The 23310-nt window shown below is 49.4% G+C and overlaps 2 protein-coding genes across 15 annotated transcripts in view; one reads left to right on the top strand and one right to left on the bottom strand.

The window, feature by feature from the left end:
- The first annotated feature begins 576 nt into the window (after positions 1-576).
- LOC116954512 (dynein regulatory complex protein 9) lies at positions 577-18658 on the top strand. 2 transcript variants are annotated; one of them, XM_032975077.2, is made up of 10 exons: positions 577-1227; positions 6086-6259; positions 8782-8882; positions 9828-9956; positions 10291-10372; positions 11599-11760; positions 11869-11943; positions 13659-13790; positions 16092-16193; positions 17023-18658. In XM_032975077.2, the coding sequence occupies exons 2-10, from the start codon at positions 6095-6097 to the stop codon at positions 17143-17145; spliced, it is 1071 nt and encodes a 356-aa protein (XP_032830968.2). In that variant the 5' UTR covers positions 577-1227; positions 6086-6094; the 3' UTR covers positions 17146-18658. The 2 variants fall into 2 exon arrangements, with proteins under 2 accessions (XP_032830968.2, XP_032830967.2); XM_032975076.2 differs by having other exon boundaries at positions 6051-6259.
- The window catches only part of LRCH1 (leucine rich repeats and calponin homology domain containing 1), a 61537-nt gene continuing 56244 nt past the window's right edge, over positions 18018-23310 (bottom strand). For all 13 annotated transcript variants that reach the window (XM_032975063.2, XM_032975070.2, XM_032975068.2 and 10 more), the window contains one exon: positions 18018-22743. In XM_032975063.2, the coding sequence (XP_032830954.2) occupies positions 22624-22743 (120 nt within the window). In that variant the 3' untranslated portion in view covers positions 18018-22623. The remainder of the gene's footprint in view (positions 22744-23310) is intronic.

Genomic DNA, 23310 nt, shown 5'->3' with positions numbered 1-23310 from the left:
TCGACTGTGAACTTGACATGAGCCTCTTGCAAAAAATAAGTCCTGGCACTTTGCCGGGGGTAAATGAGCAGACTAATAACAATGACAAATGTCGTGCTTGTCATTTATCTACAACTGAACTATTTTTTTTATTTTACCAGGTAAGGCCCACTGAGCTATGTAGCTCTTTTTGCAGAAGCGACCTGGCCACAAATGATAGCCCAATCAAGTGGCTTACCATTTAGAAATGGGGAGAGAGACACAGACTCCAAATATACAGCGGCAGGCGTCAAGGTCGGGATTTAACCCATGACGTCCTGCATAGCAGGCGAGGGAGTTAACATCTTGCCATTGTTAAAGTTGTTATTTGTCCTTGCCCACCACCCACTGACGACTGCCATCATCATCATCATGAGCAGCAGGCCATCAGTTGTTGTGTTTAGTTGATCGTCCTTGCCCCGGCACCTCCGATTAGCACGGTTGGCTACGTACGGTGCGAAAGAAGTTCAACATTCACGCACAGTCGCCACGAGTTGAGTCAAGAAGGACGGGGAGCGTGGCGCCCTCTCGTGGCGATGACGGCGCCGGCCACCACCACCACCACCACGACACCACTACGACAGCCCAGGCGGTTTGTGGTCGCCTGGGTAACGCCGTTGTTACACACACACACAGAGACAGAGAGACACACAGACACACACAGAGAGACACACAGAGAGACAGAGAGAGAGACACAGACACAGAGAGACACACAGAGAGAGACAGAGAGAGAGATACAGACAGAGACACAGATAGACAGAGAGAGAGAGAGAGACACAGAGAGACACAGACAGAGACACACACAGAGACAGAGACAGACAGAGACACAGAGAGAGACACACAGACACACACAGAGACAGAGAGAGAGACAGAGACACAGAGAGACAGAGAGAGAGACACAGAGAGACACACACAGAGACACACACAGAGACAGAGAGAGACACAGACAGAGACACACACAGTGAGACACAGAGAGACAGAGAGAGAGACAGACACAGGGAGAGAGAGAGACAGAGACACAGAGAGAGACAGAGACACAGATAGAGACACACACAGAGACACAGAGAGACACAGACAGAGACACACACAGGGAGACACAGAGACAGAGACACACACAGGGAGACACAGAGAGGGTTCGTGAGTGGCGGCTCCCGGGAAGTGAAGTGGAGTGAAATCGCGGGTATCGAGGACTTTCCACGGGAGGCGAGGGTACGTAGTGTATAGTAGTGTGTGTGTAGTGTGTGTGGTGTGTGTGTGGTGTGTGTGTGGTGTGTGTGTGGTGTGTGTGTGTAGTGTGTGTTTAGTAGTGTGTAGTGTGTGTGTGTAGTGTGTGTGTGTAGTGTGTGTTTAGTAGTGTGTAGTGTGTGTAGTGTGTGTGTGTAGTGTGTGTAGTAGTGTGTGTAGTGTGTGTGTGTAGTAGTGTGTGTTTAGTAGTGTGTGTAGTGTGTGTGTGTAGTGTGTGTAGGGCGTGTAGTGTGTAGTAGTGTGTGTGTGTAGTGTGTGTGGGTGTGTAGTAGTGTGTGGGTGTGTAGTAGTGTGTAGTGTGTGTGTGTAGTAGTGTGTGTAGTAGTGGGTGTAGTGTGTGTCGGCCTTCATAGGTGCTCGCTAACAGCACTTGCCCCTACAGTCTGTTACAGGCTATATGGGGGATCTTTGTCTTTGTAGTGTGTGTGTGTAGTAGTGTGTAGTAGTGTGTGTATAGTAGTGTGTAGTAGTGTGTGTGTGTAGTAGTGTGTGTGTGTGTAGTAGTGTGTGTGTAGTATATGGGTCTCTGTGTGTCTGTGGGTGTCTGTGTCTATGGGTCTCTGTGTGTCTATGGGTCTATGGGTCTCTATGTGTCTATGGGTCTCTGTGTCTATGGGTCCCTGCGTGTCTATGGGTCTCTGTGTCTATGGGTCTCTGTGTGTCTGTGGGTGTCTGTGTCTATGGGTCCCTGTGTGTCTATGGGTCTGTGTCTATGGGTTTCTGTGTCTCTGTGGGTGTCTGTGTCTATGGGTCCCTGCGTGTATATGGGTCTCTGTGTCTATGGGTCTCTGTGTGTCTGTGGGTGTCTGTGTCTATGGGTCTCTGTGTGTTTGTGGGTGTCTGTGTCTATGGGTCTCTGTGTGTCTGTGGGTCTCTGTATCTATGGGTCTCTGTGTCTGTGGGTATCTGTGTCTATGGGTCTCTGTGTGTCTGTGGGTGTCTGTGTCTATGGGTCTCTGTGTGTCTGTGGGTGTCTGTGTCTATGGGTCTCTGTGTGTCTGTGAGTGTCTGTGTCTATGGGTCTCTGTGTGTCTGTGGGTGTCTGTGTCTATGGGTCCCTGTGTGTCTATGGGTCTGTGTCTATGGGTTTCTGTGTGTCTATGGGTCTGTGTCTATGGGTCTCTGTGTTTGTGGGTGTCTGTGTCTATGGGTCTCTGTGTGTCTATTGGTCTCTGTGCGTCTCAATAAGTCTTTATGGGTTTACTATATAGTCCCTAGTTTGGGTTGCATGGCCACAATCGCATCACTGTGGCTTTAATATTTGTTATGTATATACATATGTACATTATAATCATGCTCCCAGAATTATAGTTTTATTGATGTTTATTCCTTTGCCGATCCACTGCTGGATGAAGGCGTCAGACGAACGTTATCTTAGTTAACAATGTATTATGTGTTATTATTACGTGTTATTATTAAGTTAACAATGTGTTAGTATTATAATGTGTTAGTATTATTACATTGGGCCTAGAGTGTTTGGCGAATTGCTTTTATCCGCTCTACCGTTTACAATCGCCCGGCGTGGTCCGCGAGTTTAGTTTCTAAAACCACAGAGCGGATAGGCGCGCGCCCGTTGGTGAGTGGTGAGGCGATGGCTGGTGAGGGGTGAGTTGGTGAGGGGTGAGTTGGTGAGGGGTGAGTGTGGGGTGAGGCGATGGCTGGTGAGGGGTGAGTTGGTGAGGGGCTAGTTAGTGAGTGGTGAGTGTGGGGTGAGGCGATGGCTGGTGAGGGGTGAGTTGGTGAGTGTTGAGTTGGTGAGTGGTGAGTGTGGGGTGAGGCGATGGTTGGTGAGAGGTGAGTTGGTGAGGGGTGAGTGTGGGGTGAGGTGATGGCTGGTGAGGGGCTAGTTGGTGAGTGGTGAGTTGGTGAGGGGTGAGTGTGGGGTGAGGCGATGGTTGGTGAGTTGGTGAGTGGTGAGTGAGTAGTGAGGCGATGGTTGGTGAGGGGTGAGTTGGTGAGTGGTGAGTGTGAGGGTGAGGCGATGGTTGGTGAGAGGTGAGTTGGTGAGTGGTGAGTGTGGGGTGAGGCGATGGTTGGTGAGGGGTGAGTTGGTGAGTGGTGAGTGTGGGGTGAAGCGATGGTTGGTGAGAGGTGAGTTGGTGAGTGGTGAGTGTGGGGTGAGGCGATGGTTGGTGAGGGGTGAGTTGGTGAGTGGTGAGTTGGTGAGTGGTGAGTTGGTGAGTGGTGAGTGTGGGGTGAAGCGATGGTTGGTGAGAGGTGAGTTGGTGAGTGGTGAGTGTGGGGTGAAGCGATGGTTGGTGAGAGGTGAGTTGGTGAGTGGTGAGTGTGGGGTGAGGCGATGGCTGGTGAGGGGTGAGTTGGTGAGTGGTGAGTGTGGGGTGAGGCGATGGTTGGTGAGAGGTGAGTTGGTGAGTGGTGAGTGTGGGGTGAGGCGATGGTTGGTGAGTGGTGAGTGTGGGGTGAGGCGATGGTTGGTGAGGGGTGAGTTGGTGAGTGGTGAATGTGGGGTGAGGCGATGGTTGGTGAGAGGTGAGTTGGTGAGTTAATTGCAGGCGAGTGTTGGGGGTTGCGTGGGTGGTGAGTTTTAATCGCCTGATCAAAACTCACCTGCAGGCCAGGCTACCCACCCGTCTAACAACAACAATAACAACAATAATAATAAACATACGGCTGATGACGAGCACATCAGCCATGATCAATCCGCTGTTGGATGAAGGCAGCCCCTACCCGGCAGGGGTCGGCAACTTGTGGCTCGCGAGCCAGATGTGGCTCTTTTGATGACTGCATCTGGCTCACAAGTAAGAAATGTCAGCAAAGATTTATATGATAAGTCTTATCGTGTTAAGAAATGTCAGCTAAGATTTATTTGATAAGTCTTATCATTATGAGACCTCCTTTGCCAGAAACAAGATATAGGAATAGGTTTTACCCTTTTAACTGGCACAAAAACTGACACCTTTATTCAAGGCATCATGTTTGCAATAACCACAACACAAGCAGTCAAAATGCAAACAAAAAAGACAACTCTGATAATAATATGCACTGTCTTTGAATACTATGATAGTGCGCTGTTTTTGAGTTGTACGCCTTTTGGCGTCTTCTGGTCCAACACCAATGGAGACTAAAGGGCTCTAAGAAAAGCCGTCTCGGGTGTGGACCAATCAAATTTAAGGACAGTGTATATTATTATTGGAGTTTTCTTTTTTGTTTGCATTTTGACTGCTTGTGTTGTGGTTATTGCAAACATGATGCCTTGAATAAAGGTGTCAGTTTTTGTGCCAGTTAAAAGAGTAAAACCTATTCCTAAGTCTTATCGTGTTAAGAAATGTCAGCTAAGATTTTTTTGCGAGCCAGATGCAGTCATCAAAATAGCCACATCTGGCTCACGAGCCACATGTTGCCGACCCCTGTCCTACGGTCTAACCCAAAGGCGTGGCCAGTCAGTGGCGAACCCCCCCACGGACTCTGCCTCCATCCCTCTGGTCCGCGCCCCGCTCGCTGTTTTCGCGTCAAGCTCCCAGGATGTCACTCTTTGAGGGAGTGAGCCTGTTGCCCTTCACAGTGGGACGAGATGGAGAGGAAAGCTCCTTGGCCACGTAAATATGTCACGGTGGCTAGGTGATGTTAACAACCTCGTCTGGTATGCAGGAGGTCGTGGCTTCGATCCTGACCCTGACGCCTGCTGCTGCTGCTGTATATTTGGAGTTTGCGTTTCTCTCTCTCATCATCATCACGGTGGCTAGGGGATGTTAACTACCTCGCCTGGTATGCAGGAAGCCGTGGCTTCGATCCTGACCCTGACACCTGCTGCTGTATATTTGGAGTTTGCGGTGTCTCTCTCCCCGTGGTCGCGTGGATTTTTCTACCGGGCCATCCGATTTTGCCCTCCACATTTAGGATCAACATCACCACGCGTTTAGAGTATTTAGCTGCTTTGCATTGCCACATAAGCCACTTCGTTGAGCTATCTGAAAAAGAGCTACATAGCTCAGTGGGCTTTACCTGGTAAAATAAAAGCACTCGTAGTATTCTAGTACTGTCGTGGTAAATGTGCATACCATCAAAGGAGTGCGACTAATGGGTCACCACATTATTTGGTGATGCTGCTGCATTGGCATTGGTGCTCAAGAACAATTAACACAATGAAACATCGTCGATAAAACTGTAGCCTCAAGAGTGAAAACACAACAAGTAACGTTTTGGGCAATGGCTCTTCTTCATGGCAGACCTGTTTACTAAATGTTTGCACAGACGTGAAACACCTGATCGATAGAACGATGCCTCAATCAACCTTCCTTTCAAACAATGATAAATCCGACTCGGTGACCCATACAGGCCCCATGAGCTGATCATAATCGATGCAAATGATACATTCTGACATACTAAATATATTTGCATCGGTAGACTTTGGCATAGTTGTAGTCCTAATCCCGGATCTAAACCTATATCTAACCCTAGGCCTAGCTCTGCCTGTATGGTGAACCCTAGCCCAGTTCTAACGTCGTCTTGAGCCTGAATTTTGTCTCTCTTCATGGCTTGCCATCCTGTGTTACACCAGCCGTAGGGTCAATGGGAGGACTACTACTCGTAGCTGGTTGGCTATTTGGTTAGGGTTAGGATCAGTAGGAGGGTTAGTACTCGTGGTCAGTCGGCTAGTTCGTGCTCGGGTCAGTGTGAGGAGTGGCTGGTTGGTGAGGTCTAGGGTCAGTGAATGATGGCTCGTTGACTAGGGTTCGAGCAAGCCGAGTATTTGGCTGTTGTTGCTGCTGCTGTGCCACTTTCTCTTCCGTGCGTCCCCTCGCCACCAATTTGCGTGGCCTTCTCAGCGTGGGCGCGCTGTCCACGTCTGATGCACACGCAGCGCCCTACGATGGACGGAGAGGCGGCGAGTCGGGGGCCCGGAGGTCGTGTGGCTGCACCCCCAGGGGGACAAACGCGTCTGTCCCCCGTGGACGCCCTGTGCGTCTCCCTCATTCTCGAGGACTGCCTCCACCAGCTGGAGATCCTCGGGTGCATCGCTCCATGCGCCCCCGCCGTGAGTATCGGTGTCGCCGTCTCTTCACGGAGGCGACTTGGCCTGCTCGCGTCGTTCGTGCCCGCGCTGCGTTTGGCGACGCTCCAGCGCGTCCGTGGGCGTTTGGGAGCGCGCGTTGTGTGGCACGACGAACCCGGCCCCCCGAGTTCGATTCCTCCACACGGCCCAACACCCAGTGACGATTATCTGAACCGGTCCTGGGCCTCCCCTAGGTCAACTCAGCCTCAAAGGAGTAGCCGGTACGGTGTGTAAACATCGCCACTGGGGAGACAAAGGCGGCCGGGTGTGGTGTTGGCCACCCACCCCCTCGTGTGCCGTGCCGGCCTTTATAGGTGCTCGCTAACAGCACTTGCTCCAACAGTATGTTAGGGCTATACGGAGGATCTTTGTCTTTGTGAAGCGTTAGTGTGGTGATTGGCATACCGCACATTTTTAACCGGTTCTGGGCCTCCCCTAGGTCGACTCAGCCTGAATTGAGTTATTGTTATATTGCATAAATACCAGCACTGTGGAGATACAGGCGGCCAGGCGTGGTCCTGACCCACACCAGTTCCCTCGTGCCCCGTGTCGACTTTCGTTGGTGCTCGCTAACAGCACTTGCTCCATCTGTCTATGTAGGCTACATGGGGGACCTTTGGGGCCGTCCATAAATGACGTCACGCGATTTTGACCCCTCCCCCCCACCCATCGTCACACGGCGTCACAAAAAGTCAGACCCCCCTGAAATATGACGTCACAAACCTCTGCCCCCCCCGCCCCCCCCAAAAAAAAACATACTTCGAATCGCTTTAAACTATTGTCATTGTGGTGCGTATTTAATGTGCCGCTGCACTCTGATGTTGTAGGAGAAAACATTTATTAAAAAAGTCTATTTAATTAAGTAGAACGTGTTGTCTATATTTATTTAAAGTTGCGCATTTTGATGTGACGTCACATTTCTCAAACCCCCCCCCCCACTCGTCACACATCGTCACAAATGTCTGACCCCCCCCCCTATTTGCGTGACGTCATTTATGGACGGCCTCTTTGTCTTATATGTAAGGGGTGCAGTGATTTGCACACCACCTCATCCTAGTCACCTGGGTTCGATCTCTGGCCATGGATATTACCAGTAGAGAGTCGGATATGAACCTGTGTCTAGGCCTCGGACTTAAATATGAGTACCAGATGCACTTATATTTATGTCCGAGATGCACTTTGCAAATACCAGGTGCACTTTGCAAATATCGGCACTGGGAATACGAAGGCGATTAGTCATTCTGCTGGCCACAAAACATTCTCTTGTAGTCTCATATGCAGCAGAGCAGATGGGAAAGTGTTGCCCACCTGCCGTGTTGACGAGAGGTCACTGGACGGCGCTCAGAGGTGTCTGCTCAGTGGCTACACTGGTGCCTCCACAGCAAGGAGGACCTGGGTTTGATTCCCAACTCGGGCGCCTTTCTGCGTGGAGTTTGTTATTTCCCCCTTTTCTCCACGTTCTCCGGTTTCCTTCCATAGCTAAACACATTTATATATAATACACATTTATAATACACATATATTATACACATATATAATACACATTAATATATAATACACATATATAATACACATTTATATATAATACACATTTATAATACACATATATTATACACATATATAATACACATATATATAATACACATTTATATATATAATACACATTTATATATAATACACATTTATATATAATACACATTTATAATACACATATATTATACACATATATAATACACATTTATATATAATACACATATATAACATATATAATACACATTTATATATAATACACATATATAATACACATTTCTATATAATACACATATATAATACGCATTTATATATAATACATATATAATACACATATATAATACACATTTATATATAATTGGTCTTGGACAAAACAACCCAGTGCTGAAAGATTACCCGCAGACGAACTTAATTGGTATTTACACACTGCAGTGTTGTCACCCCCCCCCCCCTCCTGAACAATGCTGATACTTCCCTGGGTAAACAAGCGTAATAATAATACTAAGCCCTGTAATATCCACTTCTTTGGGCTGTTCTCTAATACAGGATGATGCCTTGCTCATGGGGAGCTGCCTTTATCAGGTTATAACTAAAATACCCTAATTGATGAAACCCTCTTCAAGTCAAACAGTGGCAGCTAGGTCACGACACACAGGGAGTGCCCCGGTGGCGAAATGTTAGCTGCCTCGCCCGGTATACAGGAGGTCGTGGGTTCGATCCCGACCCTGATGCCTGCATATTTGGAGTTTGCGTGTTCTCCCTGTGGTCGCGTGGATTTCTCTCCGGTTTTGTGTTTGGAGTATTTGGCTGCTATAAATGTCCACATGATGATAAGGCAATTTGTTGAGCTATAATTTGTGGCAAGGTTACTTCTGGAAAATAACTATTTAGCTCAGTGGGCCTTACGTGGTAAAATAGAAAAGTTTAGTTTACAAAGCACTTGCCTGTGCTTGTGATTCTGAACAATGTCACAGAAGATTCCAGGGATCCGGACAAGTACGGACCAGGAGTTCCGTGATGCCCCGGGACAAGATCCCATCCCGTCTGACACGCTGCGCAAGGTGCAGGCCGACAGGTGCGTGCCTGCCTGCGCGTGCGTGTGTGTGTGCACAGGCATGTGTGCGTGTGTGTGTGCGCGCACAGGCATGCGTGTGCGTGTGTGTGCGCGCACAGGCATGTGTGCGCGTGTGTACGAGCGTCTGTGCCTCCGTGGGGAGTGGTATTGCGGAGGTTAGTGGGCTGCGTTACAAACCTGTGACAATTATTTAAACTGTCCTAGGTCTCACCTAAGTCGACTCAGCCTCAAACGAGTACGTAGTGCGGTGTGTAAACATTGCCACTAGGGAGATAAAGGCGGCCGGGCATGGTGCTGGCCACCCACCCCCTCATGTACAGTGCCGGCTCATCAGTGCTCACTAACAGCACTTGCCCCAAAGTTGGTCAAGGCTATACGGGGGATATTTGTCTTGTCTTCTATACCTCTGCAGATAAATGTGGGGAGTGGTATCGGGAGTGGTTAGTGCACTGCTCAACGAACACAGTGACCCACGTTCGATTCCCGCTCACGGCCACACATCAGTGACTACATTTTATTCCAGATGTGCGACTGGTTTTGTGTCATGGGATAGGTCATGGATGACACCAGTAGCAAAATGGGGGGTGCCGCGGTGGCTAGATGTTAACAACCTCGCCTGGTATACAGGAGGTCGTGGGTTTGATCTCGACCCTGAGGATCCATGTATATTTGGATTTTGCATGTTCTCCCTGTGGTCATATGGATTGTTCTCTGGGTCCTCTGGTTATTACCTCCACATTTAGAATCAACATGCGTTTTGAGTATTCAGCTGCTATAAATTTCCACGTGATGATAAGCCACTTCGTGGGGCTATCATTTGTGGCCAGTTCGCTTCTGAAAAAAGAGCTACGTCGCTCAGTGGGCCTTACTTGGTAAAGTAAAAATAGTTTGGTCTAAAATCGGGATATAAAATAAACAACCCGTTGCTGTTCCTCGGCGTCGCAGGCGGTTTGCGGAGGCGGTGATTGCGGAGACGCTGCAGGAGGTGCGCGCGGGCGGCACGTTCCAGAGCCTGCTGAGCGCCGTCGCGTCCGAGAAGGAGAAGAGGGACGCCCACGACGCTGCCATCGCACGGTTCGCCCAGGATCGCGCTCGCTAACACGCTCGCTCGCTCGTTCGTTCGCTCGTCGCGGCTACGCGCAACGACACCGCGGCTTTTATAACTATTGTCAAGCCGCCAGCAGATGAGGGGATTCCCCACGCCGTGTTGGTCACGTGAGTTTTCCTGCTAACATAATTCACAATGCCGATTGGTGCTGGCTGGTGAGAGGTAGAGAGGGTTGGACCGGTTCTGACATCGCTTCCCGGCAAAGTTGGCCGTCTCAACGCGAGACGTCGCTGGGTTAACGGCACGGCGTGCTCACCCCTGTACCGCCGGAAAATGCGGTTTCTGTTTCCGCGTCGTCAGGGAGGAAGAGGCACGGAAGAGAGTGGCGGCCCTGCAGAAGGAAATCTACGACCTCAAGAAGGAGAAGGAGAACGAGCTGCAGGTGAGCCCCACGCACGCGCGCACACCGTGTCCCGTCGCTCAAAGCCGCGTGGCATCGGTGGCTCATGGGTCACAGACGCTGGGCCGGCGCCGCTGAGATCCTGCGTTCGGAAAATCAGCCAAGCTGCTCGTGATTAAAGCGGGTTCTCAAGTGTGGCGAGTTCGTGGTTTCAGCGTGGTCACCAAATAAATTAAATATTTACAATAATAAAAAATGATAAAATAAAAATGTAAATTACTATATTTTAATAATAATATCAATTATAACAAATTAAAAACCTATTGCTGTAAATTTGGTATGGCAATTTTCATAAATTTCGGATCTGAGATAATTTGATATTCACTGTGGGTCATAGCCATTTTTTTTTGCAAAAGGCTTTGACCCACAGTGCCAGTGACTGCAGCCACCGAAACCAAACAATGGACCACATTGCAAACAACTGCATTCGACACCGTCTCTCCGACGGACTGGAGAATATTGGCCACACTGCTCCCGAAGCCATCGCATGGCTCACACAAAACTTAAACCTGGATGTGCAATTTAGACGTAACTTGCCATACGCTAGAAGGAGATTGCCTAAGGTTGTTTACGAAGGAAGGCGCTGCTACGTTTCACAGACACAACCTGCGGTGGCTCCACAGTTTGGGGCGAAGATGCCATGTGTGCTCCCAGTTGAGCAATCCCAATAGGTGTGATTGTCATGCAACAAAGACTCGGTGGGAAAGTGCCGACCCTCTGCTCTGTGTGCCAGCGGCCACTTGAAGGGAACTCAGAGGTAGCTCTGTGAAATCCGCTTTTCCGTGGGCCGTTCTGTGACGTATTTCTGTACGTATGTTGAACTTCTTTCACACCGGATGTAGCCAACCATGCTAATCGCAGGTGCGGGGGAAGGACAACAAACTAAATACAAAAAGCAGTTCTAAAGAAATGAGTTTTCAATCTTGATGATTTAAAAGTGCATAGCTGCAGTGGCTTCCTAATATCGGAAGAGCATTCCAGACGGCCGCAGAATCGCCCATAGCGTAGGGAATGATGTAGGGCCTCTGCCCTGCGAGCATTTTGAATCGCCGCTTTGTCTCGTTACCACGCCGCCGCTACCGCCGCCGCCCGTCGGTAGCGGCAATGGACGAGGAACTGATCGGGGGACGATTTAAGAAAGAGAAAATAAATATAATCGCTAACGTCTGTCACGGGGCACTCGCCCCACCCCCGCGTGTCCGTGGCAGCGCCTAGAAGAGGAGATCACGACGCTCAAGGACGAGCTGCAGGAGGCGAAGGCCCGCAGTGCCATGGAGGGGCGGTACGCGCGGCGCATGGCGCAGGCGCGACTCTCACAGGCGGCGCGGCGTAGAGAGCACGTGGAGCTCGCCCTGAGAGACGAGGTGCAGGTGAGTGTCCGAGAGATGAGGTGCAGGTGAGCCCGGGGGCACACGGCCTGGTTGCGTTACATGGAAATGAGAAGACGTAAAAGCGCCGTTGCCCGTTGTGCATTTCAGACGCTGGGGAGCGAGCTGGACAACGAGAACAGGGTGCACATGGACATCGACACCTTCCTGAGGAGGCACTACGCGGTGAGCCAGCCAGCGCCACCACTCTTCACGCCCACCCGTGGCTCGCCCGGCAGCGTCTGTGCACGCGTGAACGAAGCCACCCCAAACGTTTGTGAGAACCTGGTTTTATTTTTTCTCCCCAACTATTCAATCATGTGGCTTCATGGTGGGCACAGTGGGTGGAGCTACCCAACTAGTAGGTGGGGCTACTGGAGAGTGGGCCGAGCTACCTGGGCAATGTGCGGTGCAACCAGAGCAGTGGGCGAGGCTACCAGAGTAGTGGACAGAGCCACCAGTGGTGGGCGGGGCTACCAGAGTAGTGGGCGGAGCCACCAGAGAAGTGGGCAAGACTACTAGAGTAGTGGGTGGGGTTACCTGATCCCCATCTGACAGCATCGATTTGAGGTCGCTCACATAGTGGGTGGGGGTAGTGGCTGAGTGGATGTGGCTTTGTAGAAGTGGGCAGGGCTGAAAGAGGGAGAGAGGGAGGAGCTCCCAGCTCGCCATGTGTCCCCGGTTGAACCTCCAATGGAACGTAGCCAAGGCTTAAATATAATCGCTAACGTCGCTCACGGGGAACTCGCCCCGCCCCCCCCATCAGATTTACCATGGAAGTCGAAAAAGATGGCAAGCTACCTTTTTTGGATGTCCTAATAAATAAGAGACCTGATGGTTCAATGAGCCACTCTGTCTACAGGAAAGCTACCCATACGGATGCTTACCTGAAACCGGATTCCCACCACCATCCATCTCAGAAGAATTCCCTCATCAAGACTCTGCACCATAGAGCCCAATGCATATCCGACCAGGAACACATCGCCAGTGAACTCAAGCACGTACACCAAGCTCTTAAGGCTAATGGTTACTCTGACTACACAATCCGCAAAGCTATCACTCCAACCATGAAGAAGGACCCTCTTGAGGAGCCTTTCAAAACCATCACTTTACCCTACATTGCGGGGATCACAAAAAAGATCTCCAAAATCTTGAATGAACACAAGATCCAGGTCCGATTTAACACATAACATAAAATCCGTGATCTGGTTCCGTCTGTAAAAGATGTGATTCCGGACATACAGTACCCTGGCGTCTACAAACTAAGTTGCCCCTGTGGTAGTAGTTACATTGGAGAAACCAAACGACATGTCTCGGACCGCATTCGTGAACACAAAGCAAACCTGAAACACGGTAGGACCAACACCTCGGCCGTGGCAGATCACTGTTATATTTCCTTAGGCTTACATGACATTGACTTCTCCAAGACAGAGGTTCTTTGCAAGCCATCTGGCTACCATGAGCGATTCGTTCATGAGGCTATCCACATATACAAACGCAGAGACAATTTCAATCGAGAAGGTAGATTCTGGCTTCGCAATAATGGGAAGGATTTGATAAACCATTTCGGGCCTTAATTGATTGTTCACACTTACGGTGGCTTTCAGTCAGCATACATTAATTTTCGTCTCCCCCCTCCTCTTTTCCGAACATAGATGGACTCGTCCATCTGAATAACTGCCAAATCGCTCTCCGTGGTGCTAACGTTAAAAAGAAAACGCCACTTTTTTCAAATTTTCTTGCTGTGGTATTCACACCTGATGATGATTGCTTGTGTTGCAGTCGAAACATCGTGAGAATTTGATTGTTTTATACTTTTATTATTTGATTGTTTCCCTTCTACGTGACTTTACCGAAAGAAACAAGAATATGTAGCCAAGGCTGTTTAACTTTGCCTGCAGGACCTCTCGGAGCAGCTGGAGTTCTGGATGGAGAAGTACGACCACGACCTGGAGGCCAAGCAGCAGGAGCTCAACAACCTCAAGGCCACGCACGCCAGCGACCTGGCTCACCTGCAGGACCTCGCGCGCCAGGTGAGGAGGCGTGGTGAGATCCAGGAATGCGGACGAGGTTGACCACTGAGTCGGCTACAAGTTGCAGCGAGGAAGAGGAGTGAGCAGGTTGATGGTGGAGCACGCTAGCCAGCCAAACACTACACCCACCCTAACAAACTGGCCAACCAGTAACGAGACTAGACCTATCCCTCATCAAATGGTCAAGCAAACTAAACTAAAATAAAACCAACTGAACCGTTTTATATTTTACCATGAAAGGCCCACGGAGCTTTGTAGCTCTTTTTCAGAAGCGACCAAATGATAGCTCAAGGAATTGGCTTATCATGGAGAAATTTATAGCAGCCAAATACTCTAAACGCATGTTTCATCATGTGGAGGGAAAAACCCGACGACCCGGAGAAAAATCCATTCGACCACAGGGAGACAGACACGCAAACTCCAAATATACAGAAGGCGTCAGGGTCGGAATTGAACCCACAACCTCCTGTGTACCAGGTGAGGTAGTTAACATCTCGTCACCGCGGCGCCCCTAAGCAGGCACTAACTACACGTAACCCTTATCAACTAGCCGACTGGCCGCTAGAATTAACCCTCCCACTGATCTTCTTTGGTTCTTTCGGTAAAGTCACGTAGAATGAGAATAAAATAATAAATTGATAAAAATAAAATAACACAATAAAATTCTCACGACGTTTCGGCCACAACACAAGCGGCCTTCATCAGGTGAAGGGACGAGACTGTCTGGAGGACAGCGCTGGAGTGAGAAAGCCAAGCTCAGACCGCGACCTTTAAGCTGTGTGAGAAGAAACAGAGCACCTTGACAAAGGAATTAGCATAGAATTTAGCATTGAAATAGCTGAGTGATTAGCTTGTGACTGGTCACAGAAATGGCTATGTTAAAGTCAAAGCATACACATCCACAGAGGCACCCCTTGACAAAGGAATTAGCATAGAATTTAGCATTGAAATAGCTAAGTGATTAGCTTGTGACTGGTCACAGAAATGGCTATGTTAAAGTCAAAGCCTACACATCTGAGCTATTAACAGTAACTGGGTATACACTACACTATATAATGAATACTATATAGTAAACCAATAAAAAACTAAAATATAAATTACCTCAATGTTATCAATAAACTCTATATATTCTCCAATCAGCTAAGCGATTCTTACCCTCAACTTTAGCTAAAGTTGAGGGTAAGAATCCACCCATTTTTTCGCCATATAGCATTGTGATATATAACGACTTATTGTTGGTAGCTTAGCTGATTGGCGAATATATAGTTTATTGATAACATTGAGGTAAGTTATATTTTAGTTTTTTATTGGTTTACTATATAGTATTCATTATATAGTGTAGTGTATACCCAGTTACTGTTAATAGCTCAGATGTGTGGGCTTTGACTTTAACATATCCATTTCTGTGACCAGTCACAAGCTAATCACTCAGTTATTTCAATGCTAAATTCTCCTGTTTGATTTGTACTAGGTGCCTCTGTAGATGCGTAGGCTTTGACTTTAACATAACTATTTCTATGACCAGTCACAAGCTAATCCCTCAGTTATTTCAATGCTAAATTCTCCTGTTTGATTTGTACTAGGTGCCTCTGTGAATGTGTATGCTTTGACTTTAACATAGCCATTTCTGTGACCAGTCACAAGCTAATCACTCGGCTATTTCAATGCTAAATTCTATGCCAATTCCTTTGTCAAGGCACTTTGTTTCTTCTCACACAGCTTAAAGGTCGCGGTCTGAGCTTGGCTGTGTTTGCTCCAGCACTGTCCTCCAGACAGTCTCGTCCCTTCACCTGATGAAGGCTGCTTGTGTTGTGGCCGAAACGTCGTGAGAATTTTATCGTGTTATTTTATCAATTTATTATTTTATTCTCATTCTACGTGGCTTTACCGAAAGAACCAAAGAAGATGAATCCTTGCAGTCACGAAAGCTTTAAATCGAAATCCTCCCACTGATCCTTACCCTAACTATCCAACCAGTCACGAGGACGTTCCCTCTAACTGATGGTAACTGTAACCCAACGAGCACTAGCATCAGCCCTCCCACAAATCCAAAACAATGAGTCTAGCCAGCTTTTACAACGGGCCCTCCCATTCACCAACTAGCCAACCAGAGTCACGAGTACGAGCGTTCCCACCAAGCCTAACCCTAAACATACAAGTGGCAGCAAATTAATCTGGTTGTAAATGAAACCTTAAAGTCTTTGCTGGAGCTCATTCATCCTCTGTCCAAACTCCTGCCCTGCTCTCATCCCACCCACCATTTCCCAACCCCCCTGCACCCCTCCCCCTGCACCCACGTAGTACTCGGAGTTTGAGGCGGTGGTCATCGAGGACCGGCTGGAGAGGGAGGCGGAGCGCAAACGTCTCGAGCAGGAGGAGTTGGAGCTGCGCTGCACCGTCAAGGTGCTGCTGCTGCTGCTGCTGCTCCTGCTCCTCGCACCGCACATTTGGGGTGGCCGGCAGACTCCAGAGCTCAAGAGTTCCTGGGTTCGCGTCCAGGATTCAAATGTTGCGTTTCATACCTTGCAACCAAATTACGCACAGTATCGTACCTGTACATTAACCCCCCCCTCTGATCTTAGCACCTGATAGGCGCACTGTGATGGCATCACCTTACTCTATTTAAATAGAGACCGGAAGCAGGAAGACTTTTATACAATTTTAAATGTGTACATTGTGTTGTACAGTACAGGACAGGTACTATCACTATGCGCCTATCAGGTGAAGATGATCAGAGGGGGTTGAATGTAAAAATACAAATTTATTACGTGAATCTGCGAATATGCAGTAACATATTACCAGTTCGATCAGTCACATTTAATCAAACGGTGCGTTACTTAATATTACGCTTCACATGCGGGAAATACTGACACGAAGCTGAGCCGAGTCGAAGACGACGTAGCGACGGATATGCTGGGAAACGTTCCACGTTGGGTTCCTCACAAAGTCAGCGATGTCAGTTTGCGTAACAGCGTGCATCACGGCAACGCACATAGGGGGGGGACCCTCTGCAGCGCAATCGGGATCGTGTTGAAGAATAACAAAACATTTAAAAGTAAATTCAGATGAAGGCACTTGCAATGAAACACTGTACCACAAGCCTCACCGCAATCCACATGCACGCGCATCACAGGCGAGTTCGCTGCTGCCACTGCCATGTGACCGTAAAGTGTGTGCTGCGTGTGTGCGGTGCGTGTGTGGTGCGTGTGTGTGCGGTGCGTGTCTGGGACAGATCCAGGCGTGGTGGCGTGGCGTGATGGTGCGCCGGGGTCTGGGCCAGTACAAGGCGCCCAAGAAGGCCAAGAAGGGAAAGAAGGGAAAGAAGGCCAAGAAGGGTGGGAAGAAAAAAAAGTAATTGGTGGCACCGCCCACAGCTCTCCTCCTTCGCATCGCCCTTCCCGGCCTTGCTCACCACCACGTTGTGCTCGGCCATGGGCAATGCAAACATATACCGAAATTCTCTGTAATAGAGACACACTTCATTTCCCACATTATTTCAAAGCACAAGCTGAGGACGTGACCGCAATCCGGTATTTGGCATGAAAACCTGGCACCCGGACATTGACGTCCAATCCGTGCGCGTAACTCGGTTCGCGTGTCCCTCAGTCCAAGGGTCACTCAGCCTATGTGCCACGGGTGCCCGCTGTCCTAACACTCATAAAATGCTAATTAATTGTCCGTTAATACCTTGATATATAGAAGACCGCAGAGCTTGGGGAGTTTGGCGCCGGCTCACCGCCTGGCAGCTGCCTTCAAACTTGTCTGTGGTTCCTGACACCTGTGCGACGGCGTGTTACAAGTTTGAATAATAATAATTATTGTGATAATTGATGGCTTTCCCCCACCCGTGGAGTGGGGTGCGGAAGGAGGGGCCGTACGTTGGGATGAGCTGCAAGCTCAGAGCCGTGGCAGGGCATCTCCAGGCGTAGCTCGGAACAGCTTTAGTCCGTTTGCTCCTGGCCTCGGCAACAACGCAGCATCCGCGGTTTATTTCGCAAACGCTTTACCCACAAGCTATTAGATGACTACCAACCGGAACATAAACATTTTTACTTGAAAAACAATGTCGAACGCGGGGGAAGAAGTTTGTGCTCGGATTTTCGATGTGCTTTGTTTTGTCTTTGGGCTTTTGTCGTTTTCGGTGATCCAGTTCACTCTTGCAAAAGAGACGCCACTTGAGTTGTCGCCCGGTTAAGCGAAATAAACTCGGAAACGACAACAAGAAAGTAACGGTACACACTTTAATGAAAAGCTGAAAACATCACAGTGGAATATAGTACAAAATACATACATTAAGGTGCTTTTGTACACAACTTGCCCGGGCCACGTGAAGTGGAGCCGTCTTTCTTTACAAATATACAAATAGAGAGAGCACGCCAAGAAGCATTCCCCCATCCCTCCTGCAGGGCGCTTCCTTCAAGACATTTACAAATTATGCCACCGAATGGGCCGAAACCAAATCACCGTTGAGTGCGCTCCACTTGCGTAAAACATCGATGTGCTGAGCAAATTTTAGCGATGTGCTGAGCAAATTTTAGCGATGTGCTGAGCAAATTTTAGCGGTAAGCCGAAAATTTTCCCCACGGGCCAAATCCGAAGTATAAAACGTGAGCGCGCATATTGCTGTTTAAGCGTATATATAGCTCTTATAAACCTCAACATTACTCTGAATTCTCCCCTAAGGCGGAGTAAAATTTAAAGTTTAAAGATTCCGTTAACGATTTGCTTAATTTTGTATAATAATCTTTTTTTAAATAGCACGTTCGTTAAGATGCCCAGGAGTGTGAAGATGGCCAGAGGCTCAGCAACGCAATTAATTGGCCATTGCCGAACAATTAAGACTGATCACTGGAAATCGATGACAAAGGCATTCATGCAAAATATTGGAATAAAAAAATCATCAACCATCTACAAAACAATACAGTAAGAGATTACGGCATTAAAACAATAGAACGTATAACCACAGGAATTGCTATTATGACAATAACGTTATACCGAGAATAACTACTGATATATGGCCACTCGCACTGTAAGCCTGGATGCAACGCATGCTCTCAAAAAAAAAGTTAGGCTGTCAATGCTGCGCCAAAATTCTCTATACAAAATATTCCGAGTTATTATTTAAAAGTCTTTTTATTTAGAGACAAGTTTCGGTATATTTACGTCTTTTTCTTTTTTTACTCTTTAAATTAAATACGTGTATATTATTTTCAGCTGGCTATTTGCGGTGCGTGCCACACTCGGGGTCTCTATTCCTGGCAGCCGGTTGCATCCCTGCACTCTGACAGCAGTCGGGGGTTGATCGGCGGGGTCTGGCATGGGGCCCCCCCACTCCCAACGATGACTCGGATCCTCTCACTGCAAATGCCTCATTGTACTATCCGACTATCCGAGGAAGCCACCTGTGCGTGTAATCTACCTTCCACCTAATGTACGGCCCCTTTCTCAATCCATTGCTGGATGAGGGTTATTTGCACCCCGTTTGGGCTGCGGGGTTTTGTTTGGGTACTTCACTATGCTGGGTCTGTGCCGGTTGGCGAAGAGGGCGGGGGGGGGCACAGACGTTGGGAGCGTAGTGCAGCGGCGACAACGGAATTGACGCACCGCCGTCTGCCTGCCGCACAGTAGCCCGCAGCAGCCTACAGTGCCCGTTGCATGCGTGGCGATCGCCCATCCGAGCAGTACTCATTCATGCATGCGTGGCGATCGCCCATCCGAGCAGTACTCATTCATGCATGCGTGGCGATCGCCCATCCGAGCAGTACTCATTCATCAGAGCCGAACCCCTTCTTAGCTTTCCGAGGTACGACACATTCTGGGTGATCCTGCTTATAAGACCGTGACGCAGCCTGCTCAAATAACCCCCTTGTTTCTTGGCCTAAGGGACCCCCCCCCCCAACTGCTATTCAGCCATAGCAGCTCTCTTGCCAATAATAGGATCGCTGGGAGTGCAGCCGGCAGCAGGAGAGCTCTTCATTGCTTTCTGTGACTACAAACACCGGACTGTATGGCACCCAGACCAGCTGGTAGTATTACTTTACATGCGTACATGTCCAGGGTTACAGTTCCATTTTTATTACGGAGCCAAATATTAACAAGTTAGCTGTAGGCACTTGAAGTTTAATATATATTTTTGGGGGTTTTTGTAAAATTATGTTTTTATTTTTTGTACACTATTCATAACGATAACATTATTTGTAATAAACTGACAAAAATAACGGTTTCAGTTGAGGCGATGGAAGGAGTACAAACTCTTAAACGTGAAGATACACTCACTAATAACCGTAGTTCTTAATAGAGACGAGCAAGAGATCGCTTGGAAGGTGGCGATGTGAAATCGGGGATTAGCAACGAGTGTGGAATGGTCCATGCGGGCAAGGCAAGCACGGCCGAGCAGAGCTAACAATCCGGGGCTCGGCTAACGGGACCCGGTCGCACTGGCACCACCGCGGCACAGCGAGCTGGGGGGGTAAGGGTTTAGGGTGGGGGGGTGAGGGGCTGCATCGCCATTTAGTGAATCTAGAAGAAAACCCAACAGGTGTTCCAAGACGAGGGGGGCGAGGGTGTAACGCACGCGTGGGCTGTGCCAGCGCCGCAGGGACAGGCGGTGCGTGGCACCGCGCTTACACGGCTCTCGTGGTCAAGCACAAGCCCCCCCCCCCCCCGCCGGCTCCTGCCGACCGAGCCCCACGCATACAACAACAAGACAACCCACTACGTTCACCCCATTACGTCGCAACGGCAAGCATGCAGTAATAACGTCGTCGAATACAAAACTATATCTGTGGGTTTTTCAAAATCGCTATCTTACAATTATTTTGGATGATGGGGTGGAGGCGTTGGTGGCGGCGGCTGTCGGGTTTGGCAATGTGCCACGTCCACGCTTGCTGCGAGAGATCTGGCTCGGGGGGGGGGGGGGGGGACCAGGCCGCTTGTCGATGGGATCAAAACAACGCCCCTGGCTTGCGGCAAGCATTCAGAGCTTTTAAAATTCCTTTCGAAATCGTGATATTTACAAGGGGGGGGGGGGGCAGCACGTTACTCCTCTTGGTCGCTGGGACTGCGGATTGACGATGAGATGGGATTTGAGAGCAGTGGGAAATTAGCAGTAGTAATCATAATGAAATAAACCGTGAGAATAATACTACAAAAAATTGTTATGGAATGTGGAGTTGGATAAGTTGTGCCACCTGCTTAAAAATAATAAGTAAAAATCAAAAGGTATAAAGCGCAACCCACTACAGCACCCTGAAACAAAACAAAAATCAAAGACGGCATGGACCCTGTCGGGAGCACCCTTCCCAACGACACGGAGAGGGGTCTGCATTGAAGCGTTTGGCTTCAACAACAACACCACAACGAGGCCCGTGGTGCCATCACCAGAGTGTACTCTTCATCTGCTAAAGTGTAATTTGGTCAAAGGCATGAAATGTGTTCTTTTTGCCAAAGCCAAAATAAAACTCTCAAGGTAAAAAGAGAAAATGTTGTTTACAACTGTCGGACAAGTTTTGGCTTAAAAGGGGTGACAATGAGAAAAACCACTAAGACAAAATAAAAAATGCGATTTAAAAAGTACACCTCATGCATTAGGATAGCTCTTTCCCCTCCTCTGATATAAATTACACTACTGTAACTGCTTGCAATTAGTCTTAAAAGCCAAGTGCTACGTGATAGCGCCAAGTGATGGTGCTACGTGATAGTGCCACGCGATGGTGCTACGTGATGGCGCCAAGTGATAGTGCTACGTGATAGGGCTACGTGATGGCACCACGTGATGGTGCTACGTGATAGGGCTACGTGATGGCACCACGTGATGGTGCTACGTGATAGCGCCACGCGATGGTGCTACGTGATGGCGCCACGCGATGGTGCTACGTGATAGGGCTACGTGATGGCACCACGTGATGGTGCTACGTGATAGTGCTACGTGATAGCACCACGTCATGGTGCTACGTGATGGTGCTACGTGATGGCACCACGTGATGGTGCTACGTGATGGTGCCACGTGATGGCACCACGTGATGGTGCTACGTGATGGCACCACGTGATGGTGCTAGGTGATGGCACCACGTGATGGCACCACGTGATGGTGCTACGTGATAGCGCCACGCGATGGTGCTACGTGATGGCGCCACGCGATGGTGCTACGTGATAGGGCTACGTGATGGCACCACGTGATGGTGCTACGTGATAGTGCCACGTGATAGCGCCACGTCATGGTGCTACGTGATGGTGCTACGTGATGGCACCACGTGATGGTGCTACGTGATGGTGCTACGTGATGGTGCCACGTGATGGCACCACGTGATGGTGCTACGTGATGGCACCACGTGATGGCACCACGTGATGGCACCACGTGATGGTGCTACGTGATAGTGCCATCGCAGGCTTGCAGATCTTCCCCCTCGCACGCCGGCACCGTGGCCTTTGTCAAATTCGCTACCACCAGCACCACCACCGAAAAGACAGAACTGAGCCTTCGGGCCACTTATTGTGATCGCAATAACAGTGAATATTATAACAGCAATGCGAATACATCTTCTGGGTCCAAAGTGCATTACGCACCCTCGTTCATGCCGCAGTCGAAAGCGGCAGGGCCTGCTGATTAAAGTAATCGTAGTGGGTGTGTGTTTGAGCCTGGAGGCAGGGGATGCGGGATGCCCAGAGGGGGGCTGGGGGGGGGCAGTAAAAGGGGCCATTTGCCCCGGGCCTCGCACGCAAAGAGGGCCTCATGGTTTGGCCTGCGGGTGGTGGAATTAGGGGCCCCTGCGGGGCCGATGTGGATTTTGCTTGACAGATGATCGCGGGGGGGGGGGGGGTCACAGGGTGGGAGTCAGACCACGGATGCTTGGCTGGGTTTGCTGGTGGCCAGGTCGAGTAGGCACTGGATGGTGAGGGACACCTTGCTGAGGCCTTTCTCCTCCAGGATGTGGTGAGGGAGGCACAGCTGCTCCTGAGGGCGTGGGACAAATACCGACAAAATATTTCTCTCCTTGGCCTCCACGGAATTCTTTGTCGCGCCGAATGGGAGGTCGGTGCAGCGCGCGCTGCATTCTCCAACCACGCAATTACGAATATCCCCCCCCTCCCCGTGTTCAATTAGAGAGCCCCTGTGAAGGCGAGCATTGTGCATAAGGGAGTGGGGGTCTGGCCAGCACGATGCCCAACTTATTCCGCAATGGTGATGTTGATAAACTGCTACCGGTGTTAATTTAAAGCTAAGTGGCCCTTAGGGAGGTCCCAGTACTGGTTCAGATATCACTCTCCACTGATGTCAGCAGAATTGAACTCAGGTCACCAAGTTTGTAGCGCAGTGCGATAACCACTTCGCCACCGCTCCCCACAGTGGTGATGTTTGCACACCGCACCAGGCACTCGTACCGCTCTCCACACCACACAGACAAACATCCCTGTACAGCCTCAACAGACTGTTGGGGCAAGTGTTGTTAGCGAGCACCTGTAAAGTCCAACATGGCACGCGAGGGGGTGGCCAGAAACCACGCCCGGCTGCCTTTGCCTC

The sequence above is a fragment of the Petromyzon marinus genome, chromosome 55 (assembly GCF_048934315.1).
Source record: "Petromyzon marinus isolate PM22_M1 ecotype Great Lakes invasive population chromosome 55, UKy_Petmar_22M1.pri1.0, whole genome shotgun sequence".
Lineage (NCBI taxonomy): Eukaryota > Metazoa > Chordata > Hyperoartia > Petromyzontiformes > Petromyzontidae > Petromyzon > Petromyzon marinus.
This window is presented reverse-complemented; position numbering and strand designations above follow the sequence as displayed.

What these genes read in the sequence shown, in the direction of transcription:
- LOC116954512 (XM_032975076.2), top strand. Translation starts at nt 6,074, where the DNA reads ATGCACACGCAGCGCCCTACGATGGACGGAGAGGCGGCGAGTCGGGGG. An exon ending in CGCAAGGTGCAGGCCGACAG is followed by an intron (nt 8,883 to 9,827) that starts GTGCGTGCCTGC and finishes TCGGCGTCGCAG; the next exon opens with GCGGTTTGCGGAGGCGGTGA. An exon ending in AGCTGCGCTGCACCGTCAAG is followed by an intron (nt 16,194 to 17,022) that starts GTGCTGCTGCTG and finishes TGTCTGGGACAG; the next exon opens with ATCCAGGCGTGGTGGCGTGG.